Source organism: Sceloporus occidentalis, unplaced genomic scaffold (assembly GCF_023333645.1).
Source record: "Sceloporus occidentalis isolate IW3139 unplaced genomic scaffold, rSceOcc1.0.p SCAF_5, whole genome shotgun sequence".
NCBI lineage: Eukaryota > Metazoa > Chordata > Lepidosauria > Squamata > Phrynosomatidae > Sceloporus > Sceloporus occidentalis.
In genome coordinates, this window is record NW_028316985.1 from 16,064,423 (window position 1) to 16,079,396 (window position 14,974).

General features: G+C 40.0%; 1 protein-coding gene across 1 annotated transcript; it reads right to left on the reverse strand.

Annotated features, from left to right (window-relative positions):
- Positions 1-2,121: 2,121 nt before the first annotated feature.
- On the reverse strand, positions 2,122-14,645 carry STRAP (serine/threonine kinase receptor associated protein). Its single transcript, XM_089527687.1, has 10 exons — positions 14,419-14,645; positions 11,448-11,583; positions 11,207-11,288; positions 11,022-11,094; positions 9,450-9,546; positions 8,476-8,613; positions 7,411-7,547; positions 5,084-5,233; positions 3,958-4,023; positions 2,122-2,663 (listed from the first exon to the last, which is right to left on the reverse strand). The coding sequence occupies exons 1-10, from the start codon at positions 14,528-14,530 to the stop codon at positions 2,602-2,604; spliced, it is 1,053 nt and encodes a 350-aa protein (XP_089383813.1). The 5' UTR covers positions 14,531-14,645; the 3' UTR covers positions 2,122-2,601.
- Between the last annotated feature and the right edge of the window lie 329 nt (positions 14,646-14,974).

A 14,974-nucleotide genomic window follows, 5' to 3' on the forward strand; every position in this document is an offset into this window, starting at 1 on the left:
ATGTGACTTGCCCAGTGGCCAAGCAGGGAATCAAACCCTGGTCTTCAGTCTCAGTCCAACAGCCAAACAGCTACACTGTACCTTGTTACCTGCATCAAAATGGCAAGCTTCAAATTATTTAATGCAGGCAGTCTGAGAGCCAAATGAGGCTCTTCGCACAAGCCTGTATCCACAAGCAGCATGAACTGATAACAATGCAATTGTACATGTATATATTTGGCTTTCCTAGAGTCTAAAATATTGTCTTGACCTTGACACTTAGTATTTTAAGAAGCAAGGAGCGCTAAGTAAAAAGTACGGTGATCTCAAACACAGCTGACAGAGAAACATATCTCGTAATACCATCCCTATATGTACCACTGCATGCTCATCTTCCAGCCTGGCACGATAGACAATTTTGGTAGGTTAGAAGGAATGTGTCCAAAGAAGCGTAAATTATAAAAACGTGATACATTACATAAGCTGCATATAAGAATAGTGCAAACACGTGTATTTGTTCTGAAATGTAGTCAATAGGTTTTCCTTGGATGCTGCAGCACAATTTAAAGCACACAATGGACAATATTGCCTTAAGAACCCTTTTCCTACTGAGTCATGAACATCTTATATCATTTCTGCCATTCACACAGCCAACTGCACTGGGTAGCCATACTTACATTCACTTGCATTAATATTAAAAGCACAGGAATAAACAGCATGAGGCAGCAACACAAGGACTGCCACACAATAGGGGAAAAATTCTGCCTGTAACAAAACAGCCACAAGCTATGTAAGTTGACTGAATCATATAGTGCAGCCCAAGCCTGACTTTGCTGTTTTACATGAGCACCACCAAAATAACTCAATAAAACAAAAACCCAGCACTTATTTTCCACCTTACTTTTGCCATCTATTGTGAAGAGTACAAGTCAACATCACCACATTGAGTTACCTACTTCTGCTAACTATTTATTTATGGTGTTTATACCCCGCCCTTCAGCCCTAAAGGTTATCAGTGCAGCTTACAATTATTATTTTTAATTAGACCGTTATCTATTCGTAGAAGCGCCTGAACAGGCCCTGTAAATGCAAGTCCAAGATGAAAACAACAGCATTTTCATCTTATGCACACCTTCTGTGAATGAGACTTCCCTTAAGAGTAAGCATTTCTTATAACTTTAAGTGAAGCACAATTGCTTTGCCCAACCACATTTTAGGTTATTTACCACTTTCAAAGATACAGAACTATGTAATGCTAGACTTGTTTTCTAGACACACACACACACACACACACACACACACATCAAATATATTTAAATGGTGCCAGTTTGATGTAAGATATAAGTTTATGATCAAACAGAAATTCTTGGAGAATTCTAATTGAACAGCATTGGAACACTGTAATTGAACAGCATTAGATATATTAGGCCAATGCTGTTATTATGCATACTGATAGCTCCCTTGGTATTTACTCTTGTTAATATAGGCAATGTCTTCAGTTGCAACTCTATTCTTGTACTATTGTTGTATCTGTGTACCTTCAAGTTATTTCCAACTTATGGCAACCCTAAGGTGACCCTATCATGGAGTTTTCCTGGCAAGATTTGTTCAGAGGTGGTTTGCCTTTCCCCGTCTCCTAGGCTGAGAGGGTGTGACATGACTGAGGTCTGCCACTGGGTTTTCATGACTTGAGTGGGGATTCAAATCCTGGTCTCCAGAATTGTAGTCCAATACTCAAACCACTACATCATACTGGCTTGTATACTATATGAATAATCTGTTACAAAGAAAATAAAAACAATTCTTTTTTTAAAAGAAAATTTGTTTTTGATGTTTGAAAGGGGTTAACTGATAACTACTTGGAGAAACTGAGAGATGGGAGACAATACAAAATTATCTCCTTGTTTATATATTTCAATATCAGAAACTATCCCACTAGAGGCATGTATTAAAGTGGCAGCTATTATTATGCATGCTGCTGCACATATTATTCTAGAGAGACTTCTGAATGCAAAAGTTTAAAGGGGTGGGGAGAGAAAGCAGCAGGGCATTCAGCCACCTTCCATACAAAGGTGTCACAAAGTATTAGCACTCTTTGCTTATTAAAATCCTAAATGTTTCAACTCTCTTAAATTAACTTGTACATCCATGAGATTTCTCCTAGCAATGTTGCTGCAGAGAGGCATTTTATTTAGATGGTGGAAAACAGATATTCTGAAGCAATGTACAACAAAAGGGGAAAAACAATTCAGTTGTTTTGCCACATAACCCCATCTTTTGCCAACTCTTCCCACTTTCAGAGAGACTTTGTTAGAAGCCCTTGCATTTCTCCTCAGTAATAAACACTACAATGAGTTAACCAAAATTGGAGAAACTGGGTCTCAGCTGCCAGATTACATTCAGATATACAGGCAGTGGTGTTAGAAGACAGCAAAAACTGTTACTGCTCATCTCATTCAATACTCTCAACTCTCGGCAGATAATCAGTTCCAAAGCATTCTCATCAAATACTGCCCATCTTTGCCCCCCGATACAGTGTGCACCCCAGGAGGCTGCTGCATACTGCTGCGTTCTTGATTCAGTCTCAGAATGTCCATGTGTTGTCATTAACAGCTGTGACGTTCAAGCCTTAACTTCAGGAGTTGTGCTGTAGATGGAATCTGAATTTTCAGAGCCAAGGTCTTCTGTCAAAACGAGGAGGAAAAGATAAAAGAAAATGTCAAAAGTTACAAGAAATTTGCCAACCTGATTGAGTTATTCCTCACTGTCAAACACTTTTACTTTCCTCAGCTTATTTTAAGTGCAATTTGACCCTGATCTTGGTTATTATCAGTGCAAACTTTCTTTCAGCCATCACAAAAGCATGCAAAGAAGTGCCCCCATCTGCCACTGAAGTGGAGGGAAATATTCTTGATGTGACTCTTTGGTGTGACACTATGTCAGACAATAAATCACAAGGAGCTAGCTGTTTGCCTTCTACCCATTCCTATAAAATTGATCTTCCCAGCACACGTTCACATAAACTGTTGTTGCTGGAATAGTTCCACACTAGATCATAAATCACTATGGCCCCATACAGACTGGCCAAAATAAAGCTGCTTCGGGTCACTTTGGAGGTATGCTGTTTAAATGCTGTATGCGTCCTAAGAGTCCAGAAGCTGCGCCAAAGCCATGATCCAGTTCTGGACTCTTAGTATGCATGCATCATTGAAACAGCATACCTCCAAAGTGACTCGAAGCAGCTTTATTTTCGCCTGTCTGTATGGAGCCTAAGATTGCTTTACTGCCCAGGACATGGGGGGGGGGGGGAGGGGGTGAGAAAGGCCTGCAATATTTGCAGTGGCTTCAACTGGCAATTTGTACGGATTATGCGCTCTCTGTGTATGTGTGTATTCTGAGCAATAAGTCACTGGAATCCTGTTGGTGTCACACACATGCAAGTTCTCTTGCATATACAGCTGTACTTTTTTGGCCATTGTGCAACAGAAGCATTAGGTTCATGGTTGCATAAGCAGAGGTCTGCAAATGAAGCCACTTCACATGGATCTAAGCCCTACTGATAGTTCCAACTGGAGTAGCCACTAAATCAATTGGATTTGCCTATGTGTGAACCCACCATTTCAACAGTTGGTTCAATGGATCTACTCTAGTTGGGACTAACCAACAGAATTCCAGCTTCACAGCTAGATGCTCCTGGATGATGGGTAATTATTTGTCAGTGCCTTCAGGTACCACTTGATTCACCGGGGCTGCAGAAACAATCACTGTGCACACCCCACTGCACAACAGGAAAACAGGCAGGCACTCTGGCAGATACACATTAGGTATTTAGTGATGTAACGCAACCATATAATTACATGCGAATAAATTTAAACTACAGATATATGATATAGGATCTCAGTCATTATGTTACACAGGCTAATGTGTAAAGGCTGATAACCTAAATCACTCAGGCCACCACAGCAACCAGCGCTTTACCTAGTTCTTCCTCTGTAGTCCCTGGAAGATTGACTTTTGCTTTAGCCAGCTCTCCACCTTCTTCTTCTACAGAGAGAGAAAGAAAAAGAAAGTCTTTTTATAAACATGCCAATATATTTTAGCCTCTACTGCAGGAGTTCTGCACTAGTGATTTCCGCTGTTGCTTCATTTGTCTTTTTAATATACTACGACTCACCTTCTCTCTTACACAAATAATGCTTTCTTTAATGAGGAGTAAATTCCGTAAGTGCAAGATGTCAATTTGAAAGAGCCAACAGCAGGACGGTGATGAGATGGAAGAGACCAAACATTTCAGAGGCCAAACTGAACTAGTCTTATTTCTCAGGCCCAAGACAGACAGGCCACAAAGTGCATCTTCTGGCTGCTTTGGGGGGTGGGGAGTTCAGATGATGCATGCCCCCAGAGGAGCCAGAAGCTGCTCTGAGGTAGCTCATGGCCACCAGCAAAAAAGCGTGGAAAATACATTCTTTGCCAATGGCCCATTCAGGACCGCCACCACAGGCTGTCCAGTCACTGTGGTCCTGTGCTGATGGTCCGTTTTGCCTTTCAGATTGTAATCCTGTCCCTGGATTCATAGAATCATAAAATCGTAGAGTTGGAAGAGACCACAAGGGCCATCCAGTCCAACCCCCTGCCATGCAGGAAATTCCAATCAAAGCATCCCCATCCAGCCTCTGCTTAAAGACCTCCAAAGAAGGAGACTCCACTACAGTCTGAGGGAGTGGATTGTACTATTATTATCAACATGAAAGCTAGGTGCAATGGTACTACATGTCATACATACACAAAACCTAATGCCAGGGAGAAGGGTTCCCCAAGAGTTGTTTTGTATGTGCAGAGTATGGCTAATTTACTGTATGGAAGAGCTCTGCCATGTGAGTTATCCCACTACACCTACTGTTCAAAGTAGTGCAGGTTTATCGCCTCAATGACACTGAGGTCTATAGTTAATTGATGTTCTATGGATATGCAATTCTGTCAGATGTCACTTTAAAAGGTAATGAAAAAAATGTTTCCAATATAATTTTATAATTAACTTGTCTTCAAAAGACAACACGTTACAGTGCACTTCAATTTCATCAGAACACACACAATATGTTCTTACCAGGAATCACACATTTCCAGAGACCATATGTTTTCCCTACTGTTGTCTGCCACAGTCTTAGTGTTCCATCCTCAGAGCCACTAGAATACAATTCTCCATCTGGGCTAAATCTGACACAGTGAATGGGCCCAAAATGCCCCTTGTATGATTCTGTAGAGAAATTACAATACATCAATCAAAATTTGAAGGAAGTAATTAGTATACACACATTAAGAGCTAGTTTTATGCATTTAGAAAGGGAAAAAAGCAATATAAGCTGCTTACTTTCTCACTCTGGGTTAGAGGTGAAAGCTATTGGATGAAGTTATAGGATCAAAAATAAGGATCCAACAATTTAAAAGACAAAGCTTGCACCAATATTTTATGATATGGAAATTCTCCATGGCTTGCCACCAGAAAGTAGATGAGGTTAAGAAGTATGTCAGTAGGTGGGAAAACTCATCGGACAATACATGCCTCTTAGAGATTGCCTAACACTGGGTCTCACACTGGGAGAAAAACAGGTCTTGGTTTCCATACTGGGAGAAAAACAGAATTGAATAAATAAGCTTTTTAGGTATGTGCATATTTGGCAAGCTCATTTACAAGTACATGCAACTCAAAACTCTGCCTCAAGTTCTGAGAAATCAGAGAAAAATAAATATAACTACTGAGGGTGATTAGGATCAGGAGCTCAAGCTTCCTCCTGAGCACCGGTCTAACTTGTGATATTTCTAGTTCATTGAAAAAAATCACTTCAGTACAATGCAAAAGATAATACTGAAAATGAAAGAGGATTTGGCACATTAAAAATTCTCAGCAAAGGTGTACACTTTTCCCAGCCATAACTAGGAGAAGATGTCATCAGAAAGCATAAGGCACATAGACTTATTTTATACTGCATTACTCATCATCCATATTATAGGCCTTACAGCTAGTCTTAGTTTTGACTCTACCGCTAAAAGCTATCAATAAAAATGGGATGTGGTGGCTTAGCGGAAGGTTGGCTGTTCAAGGCCCGAGTGCTGCATGATGGGGTGAGCTCCTATCATTAGTCCCAGGTTCTGCCAATCAAGCAGTTCAAAAGCATGCAAATGCAAGTTGATAAATAGGTACTATTTTGATGGGAAAGTAACAGCATTTGGTGCAGTCAAGGTGGCCACATGACCATCAGAGTAGTCCTCTGACAATGCTGGCTCTTCAGCTTAGTGACGGAGATGAGCATCGTGCCCTAGAGTCAGTTTTGACTAGACATTCACGTCAAGGGACTACCTTTACCTTTATCTTTATCAATAAAAGTACAGGTACTCTAGGCTGGGTTGAGCAATATCCACAGCCTTCAATTATTCCAGACACACAACCCCTACTTTATTAACTTTATTCAAGAAGACTCACTTTAATTCTTTTTCCAGTGCTCATTTCCTACTCTCTTTCTCTAGCCCTTGCAGTCTATAGTATCACTTCCTCCTGCAGCATCTGACACAACTTTCCCTACCATCTGGTGGTACGCAAATGACCACTTTGGGATTATTATTTTTCTTTCCTTCTTTCTCTTTCTTGCTTTTAAAAAAAATACATGCATACATACATTTTCATAAAATGAACAAATTTGTCTAATGACAGCAATTTGGAATTCTCTTAATTCCAATACCCAGTGAACAGGCTCTCCCCCCACAGGCCCCCACTTCTATCTTTCACACACTGCATCTACCCAAAAGCAGCACTGAAGCAAAGCTATAGTTTACAGGCTGGTAGTGGGATAAAAGGTCTAAGGGAAGAGACTACCTGAAAGGAACAAAAAGGACTGTGCATTAGCTTGTCTCTTCTGGGCCTCAATCACAGAAAGGCTTATTTATATATGGCAAGGTACAATGACTAGGAACACAATTTAGAACTTGGTCAATTTGAGCTTACTTGCATAAGCATCTACCAAAAACCACTTAACTGTCCCAAAGGGGGAAAAAGTGATTACATTATTGGCTTGGGAAATTACCACATCTCTGCCATACCAGAGCCAAAGAAACTTACACATGTGGTTTAACAACAAAGGTGCAAAACATACTGCAGAAATAATCCAGTTTCAGACTGCTTTAACTGCCCTGGTTCAGTGATACGGAATCCCGAGAATTGTAGTTTATTGTGGTACCAGAGCTCTCTGAAAGAGAAGGCTAAATGTTTCACAAAACTGCAGTTCCCAGAATTCCCTAGCATTGAGCCAGGACAGTTAAGCAGTCTCAAACTGGATTATTTCTCCAGTGTGTTTTGGATCTAAGTTGGTTTCACATTTCAAAAGAATTTGAAGTCTTTGAAACATACTCTGAAGACACTTAAAATGAACTGCAACATACCTAATTCTTCACCGGTGTTATAATCATACTTATACAGTTTAAAATCTTCACCACCTGCAACTAGACACTCTTTCTCAGGGTGAAGAGATGCAGAATTGATGGTTGCAGGGGCCTCAAAAGATTTAATCTGCTCCAGGCTACAGAAAGAAAGGAAAAGCCATCAAGGAAAGGATATCTACACAAGCAGAAACCAAATCATAAAGAAAAGAAAAAAGAGACTCTATAAGGGCTGGATTTCACTCAGAGTAATTTCACCCGAGTATACAAGCCAAACCCAGGTTGCCTATGTAAAAAAAGCCTGAACTGAAATTTTTGCCAAATGGGTTTCTGAATAAGCACATCACTTTAATACTGAAAGATATTAAAACATCCAGAAATAATGCTGCTATAAGATTATATAGTCTACCTTAGAGTATCAAATAGCTGTTCTCTGGCTGCCCCCTGCCTAGGGGTTTATAGCAGAAAGCCACGGTAAAATTAATGGGACATATCACTGTTTATATCTATAACAACACTTTTAAGACTGTAATTTGTTCTGTATGCACTGTTGCAAATTCTGATTACAAAGCGGATTAGGTTTTGTAAAAATCAAAGAGAATGAAGCCATGTTACAGGAGAAAAACCATAAAGAGATTCTAAACTACATAATCAACTCTTTATCTTTAATCACTTGCACTAAGATTTTGTCCACGACCCAAGGAACTAGATAATCTCTAACATATGTTTTTGACTACAAGTCCCATCATCCCCCATCACTAGCAATACTAGCAGGGGTTGATAGCTGTAACCACCAGACTACTAACCCATGCCACAGTCAGTTATGACGTCAAATGGGGTGTAAATAGTTCACTTTTCTTGTAAACCAAACCTAGAAAGGCAGCTGCTATCATTACATTTTCAACTGCATTTTTCCTCATCCTCTTAAGTAGATCATGTGAGAATACAAAAGGATGATCTAAATCTACATGAACTAGAAGGGTGATACATATACATCTGCTGAGGCTCTTCCCAAACTTCCCAATTTTGTTACTTTTAATTGAAAAGAATAATTTTAAAACAACATACGTTTCAGCACTGTGAAATGCAATCGTTCTTCCATAGGTGATCACAATTATCTCCCCTTCTGGAATATACTCCATGCTGCTCACAGACATGGCAACATTTATTGCCTTCACTTCTGTCAATGTATTTCTGTCCCAAAGCCTGAAATGGAAAGACATCAGCTGAATCTGTTACGCTTATCCCAACTGTAATGTAAGACTTTCAAATGCTTCTGGGTTAACAGCTCTTCTATACTGCCATTAATCCCCGAAACAGAATTATAGAAGCTCTGTAATTCTCGTTACTGCTCAGCCTGGCACATTAAATAATAAATAAATAAACTTTATTCTTATACCCCGCCTTTCTGCTGCAGCAATCAAGGCGGCTTACATGACTAGAATATGTTGGAATAATACATACTTTCAATAAATAAATTGACCCCCCCCTCCCCTTTGAAACAGGCATTTATCTAAGCTAAAAGGGCTGTATATGCAGAATGGGAAGAAGGTAGGTTAGGATTTCTTGCTATTTTAACAGTAGATAATCAAGAGCCTGACTCCCAGTATTAGACTGTGATTACTAATTTGTTATTCTTATCAGACTAATGGAATAGAGCTGTAGGGAAACCAATAATGGATTTGGGAGAGGTAATGTGTATGGAAAACAAATGAGCTCAGCTCTTAAAACTGAAAATAAATTCCTGGTCTCAGCATGTGTTGATTCTGCTATTTAATTTTAAGTATCCAACTCTATGGTCAACTTTTTAAACCACAGTTTAGCTCTTGGCTCAGTGGATAGATTTTGAGATCACAGTAAGAACAAAGCCAACTTCATAAGGCTCATATCTATTAAACCCTAATGCACAGGACTGTATTGTGTCTTACCGTTCCCACATAAAGAATAGCTATGTTTATATAACCAAATTCAAAACTTGTCCCTACATTGAACACCAGATCCTAATGTGCAGTATGGTGAAAAAAAGGTATTTTATTTCTTACCTGACCGTTTTGTCATCTGCTGAAAGTATCTGTGTGTCATCACTGCTCCACAGAGCTTTTTTAATACCAGATGTGTGACCGCTGACCACTTGAGGCTCTAAAAAGTAGAAGAAATATCCTGGTATAAGACAATGCCTCTAGCATAATAGTCAATAAGACTATTTGTTTCTCAGTGAAACTTATGATCAATTATGGCAATGCAACCATTGTAAATAAAAAGGGTCATACATTATCTTTCATTATTTAATATGACATGACATCAACAACACATTTACAAATACAGTTATAATACATATATTATATATTATATATATTGTATAATATAATATATAATATATGGAATATGGTATAACAACAAAGTATAATTGTAGAAAGTGGCATGTGCTGACTGTCATTTATGAATATGCACAAACTTTAAAACAAAGAATAAAACCACAGATCATTTTGTAAGTCTAAGCTCATTATTAGCCAAACTATAAAAAATACCCAATATATTAAGGGCAGACAAAATAAGATTGTTTGGATAGCATGAAAAGCCAGTTTGTCTTAAAGAAAATGAACCAGAGCAAGGCTCCATCTTGTATGCTTCCTTTTTACAGCATGGGCATGAGAACTAAAGCTTTACTTTATTTTTGATTGATTACACATTGTTGTTTTGTCCAGAAGTATAACTGACTGTAATTTCAGCTGCTTGAAACAACTTAGCTTCACAAATCACTGTTTAAACTGGCCTTATTTCAAATAAAATAGTTAAAATTAATCACTGCTTAGGGTTTCAACATAATGAGCCAGTGTGCATTTCATATCAACCTATGGTTTCATACCAATCAAGTGTGGTATGCTAGTGCACACGGCCTGACAATTCCTGCTTACAATAGGACTAAGCAAATGGATGAAAAGTCCATGGTGTTTACCATGATGTCTAAACCTGGTACAATCAGTGGGGGCTTGTTCTTTTCTCTAATAAACTAGAGATAATCTGAGAGTAACCTGTAAATTATTTCTCTTTTTTGCAAAAGCAACAATCCACAGTGGGGTTTGTACAAAACAAGTTTATTTAGTGACTCTAGATGCAAGCAGGAGGTATCAGCCTGTGTGAACCAGCATGTTGGTTCATCCTTCTTATAGAATCATAGAATTGTAGAGTTGGAAGAGACCACAAGGGCCATCCAGTCCAACCCCCTAAAGAATTCCTTTTTATTGTGATGTTGCAACAACCTCATGCTAAACTATGTCTAGTCAAAAGTGGAAGCAAAAGCGGATGGCGATTACACTAGCATATGGCTCATTCTCATCAGATGAACCATTATATGTTATGGCATCTGACCCTTCACAGCCATTGTGTACAGTGATTTTAATTCTGCTAAAATTTATGAGTGTGTGTGTGTGTGTGTGTGTATATATATATATATATATATATGATGAAGGAACTGGCAGTAGGTGCAAATATGAAAATAACAGACTTGATTATAAAATGGTATGGAGTTTAATAAGTAACTCAAGGACTGCTGTGATTTTAAGAATTCACAGCTTGATAACCAATCAGTTTCACAAATTAACAGTAAAACCCACCTGCTTCTGGCTTACTTAAGTCATAGATACGCAAAAGTTTATCTTGTCCACCTGTCAGTAGGTAATTGCTGTCCTAGAACAGAAAATGAATACTAATATTTTCAATCAAGAATGTGAAATTGCTGAAATAATGTTCTCTTTTGGAAAACACAAGGAGAGACTAAAAGATTTTGTGTCTACTTTACCTGAGTGAAGTCCACAGATTTGACAATGTGCTTGTGAGCCAAGGTGATTAATTCATCCCCTGAAACACCATCCCACACTTTGCTGAAATAAAAGAATATACTGCTAATATGCCAGTTCAACTATGTTCCAGACAAGACACAAAAAGAGAGAGACCAGAATAAGCATTCAAGTGTTTTTAAAAGACTGCAAAAAATAACAGAAACACATGGAAACATTCAGTATTTGAAGACTTCCACTTACGCAGTGAAATCTGCAGCTGCTGTAGCGGCCTTCGTGGCATCCTTATTTAGAGTGGCACCCCAGACTGCTCCCTTGTGACCAAGGAATGTTCCAATCCAATCTCCCGTGTCGCCCTGGCGGAGCATAGGCTTGCCATCTAGGAGAGAAAAAGGAAACAGACATGAAAGCATATCTCCCCCAACCATCCAAATCAAGCATTGATGTAAATGAGTCCACATATATTATATATATATATAAAAAAAGAGACCATCCAGTTGAATAAAAATGCACATGCACATGAATACGGAATTGCATGATGTTTTGGCAAAATCTAAAGTTAACAATCCGAGAGCCAAAGTCTACTGGCTCATTATCAAGTTACTATGATTTTCTAGTGATCTACAGACTCCACATTGTTCATTATAAACACAGCCACTTATTTCTTGACTGAAAAAAGAATGCAAGATTAGGATAGTTATATAATGCCCTGAGAGCAGTTTACTCTACTAAAACCTCCAAAAGATCAACCAGAATCAAGGTTGAGACAACAAGGCTACTTACTTTCAACTTGTGACTCACATCTGAAAAGTATATAAATCAGAAGCTATTTTATGCATGCTGTTCACAACAATGGGCTAAAACCAATATTAATCTTATCTGGAGTAGGCCCACCATAATAAATATAACAGGGCAGTTGTGATGGCAGTGGCTCTGCTCCAGGCAGGACTCATCTGCTTTAACCCATCAGCTATTTTAACAGATAATGATGCATTTGAATTTGGGGGAATTTAAAGGCAAAAATGCAGCACTAGCTACTATGAAATATACCCAATAAAACACGGATTCCCCATAATGGCCACTTCATCTTATTCTGTATTCTCCTGACTGTTTTTAATTCTGTTCTGTTTGATTATGGTTTTACTCACTGTTTTGCTATTTATGCATTATTTAGCAAAATAAGTGGGCTGTAGCTTTTAAAAACAAATATTTACTGAAACCTTCTAGCCATTAATGTTATTTCAACTGTCTCAGTTCTTCTCTTTTCTACACACCAGAAATATGTAGACATATACTTGACTATAAATATTTGCCTTGCTTTTCTATCGAAAGGACTTCAGAGTGACAAAGAATGGTTAATGCTACTGCTGTAGAATAACCGATGCATATAGCTTTCAAAGAGGCAGACAGCCAGCCATGTGAATTGGTCTCGGTGTAAAAAGGGAGAGGAGGAAAAGAGGAATCCAGCAGCAATAAAAGACTGGTTTATTTTTAGCAGAGGAATGCAATAAGACAGAGAAAGACACTGCAGACTTACTTCTTCCACACCTCAAGATTGTCCAAGAACCAGCCTGCCAGACTAGCATCACCTTAGCCAACTTCTTGAAGGTTTACACCCAGAAACTGCACCTTTTTGTGTCCAATGACACCCTTATTTGACTCCACAACTATGTAACTTCTAACTCTCAATAAGTGGACTGAAATCGATGAACGGAAATGCTAAAATAAAACAATTAGCCTTAAAGATGCTGCTCCGATTCCTCCTTTCCCTCTGCCCATTTTCCTGCAAAACACATTAGATTACAAAGAACAGATTTAGCAAGCCTAAGGAATTTTAAACTACCCCAAGGGCTATTTAAAAATAGATGCAAGAAAACAACAGGAAGGGAAGAAAATAAAAGGGGGATCGATTATTTCAATGAGACATGAAACTAAGGGATTCTCCCAATGGCTGCAAGCAAAGCTGAATTTGAGAAGGAAGGAAGGTAGTCCCAGGGTAGTTTTCTGGCAGGCAGTTTTAAGCAAGAGAAACAGCTAAGAGGGAAAGGGCTCATATAAAGAAGCACACAAGCGTCAGATGAAGGAGGCTATAGCACACAAAATCTCAGGCTATAATTAATGTTAGGCCTAAACCCAACTCTTCCTCCCATTCTAGAGTACAGCCACTTCATCACTTGAGTCCATGTCAGTGTCTCACGGGAAATGGGCCCTTCATGTTCTGAGTTCTTTCTATCCATAATAACTGATGGTTCTTTATAAGCTATATTTTGAACTGGTTTAATTTTATTCAGAGCGTATGACAGACATGCCTTTAGCTGCCTTGAAGGCCTAACTATCCCGAAGGCACCAGATCCTGTCTGACCTTGTTAACTAAGCAGGGTCAATCTCAGAAGGCTTGGATGGGAGACCGTCAAGGAATGCCAGGAGCTGTGGGCTATATTTCGGAGGAAGGAACTGGCAAAGCCACCTCCGGGTAGCTTTGGCTGAAAAGTGGGGTATAAATAAATACGTATTATTATTATTATTATTATTATTACGGGTATTCCTTAACTAAGAAAACCTGATGAAATTGATGGGCTTGCCTTACATCGACTGTCGACACACACAACCTGCCTCGAGTTCCAGCCCCGGAAAAAGGCCGGTGGCAGCAATATTAATGACGATGATGGGTTATAATTTACTGTATTTATTATAACAATTGGCCATGTATTTCAGGAGGCCATCGGAGACCGACTTCTTCACTGGACTGGGCCCTGAGGAACTGTGTTGCGATGTCTGTTTTATTTGTTGCCGTTAAGAGCTATGGGTTTGTTTGTTTTTAAAAGCTGGTTTAAATTCCACAGGTTGTTTACTGGTATTGCAAACAGCGTATAGATTTTGCCTGTGTTTAGCTGTTCTAAGGCACCTTGGGCCCCAGACTGGGAAAAAGGTTGGTTGGAGATGATGATGATGACAGTTGTTGTTATTATGGCTGCTGCTGCTGCTGCTGCTGTTATAGAGTGGATCTGCTTCAGTTGTTCCGTCAACTAGATTCAAGCCACTCTTTCAAGATGTCGCAAGGTCTGTAGACCTGCTTTTGCTGCAAGGCGCTCTGCTCGGGGCCCACAACAAACTCCAACTCCCAGGAGCCCACAGCCTTGAGCCAGAGAGAGAGTTAAAAGCGGCCCCAAAGCGGGTTCCCTCTCCATTGCGGACGCAGCCCAGGAGGACCCACCTTTGCAGGCGCTGATGAGGAAATAGCCGTAGGGGGTGATGCCGCTGAAGGCCAGGTCGACCACGGGCCGCGTGTGGCCGGAGCACGTCAGCGGGGTCTGCCGCATCGCCATGGCCGACGGAGGGAGGAGAGCAGGGAGCCGAGACCACGACAGACACGCCGCTGAGGCTGGGAGACGATGGCACGCCGGCAACGGAAGTGACGCAGCCAGGGATCACAAAATGGCCGCCGGAAGTGTTGACCATAGAGTTCCGCGGGGGAGAGGCGCCCTCTTCGGTTCCTGGCCCGCCCCTCTAACGCTCCAAGTGGAAACCGGAAGTGATGGTGGTACGGAAGTGACGAATTAAAAAAATTCTACTGTCTGCAGCAGCGTTTCTCAGCCTTGGGTCCTCCAGGAGTTTTAGACTCCAGCTCCCAGAATCCCTGATCATTCGGGCCAACTGCTGAGGCTTCCGGGAGTTGAAGTCCAAAACATTAAGGAGAAGCCAAAGGTTGAGAACCACTGCGCTACATGCGCTCTTCAAGCGTCGCTATTGGACTTTTAACTGCAATAACG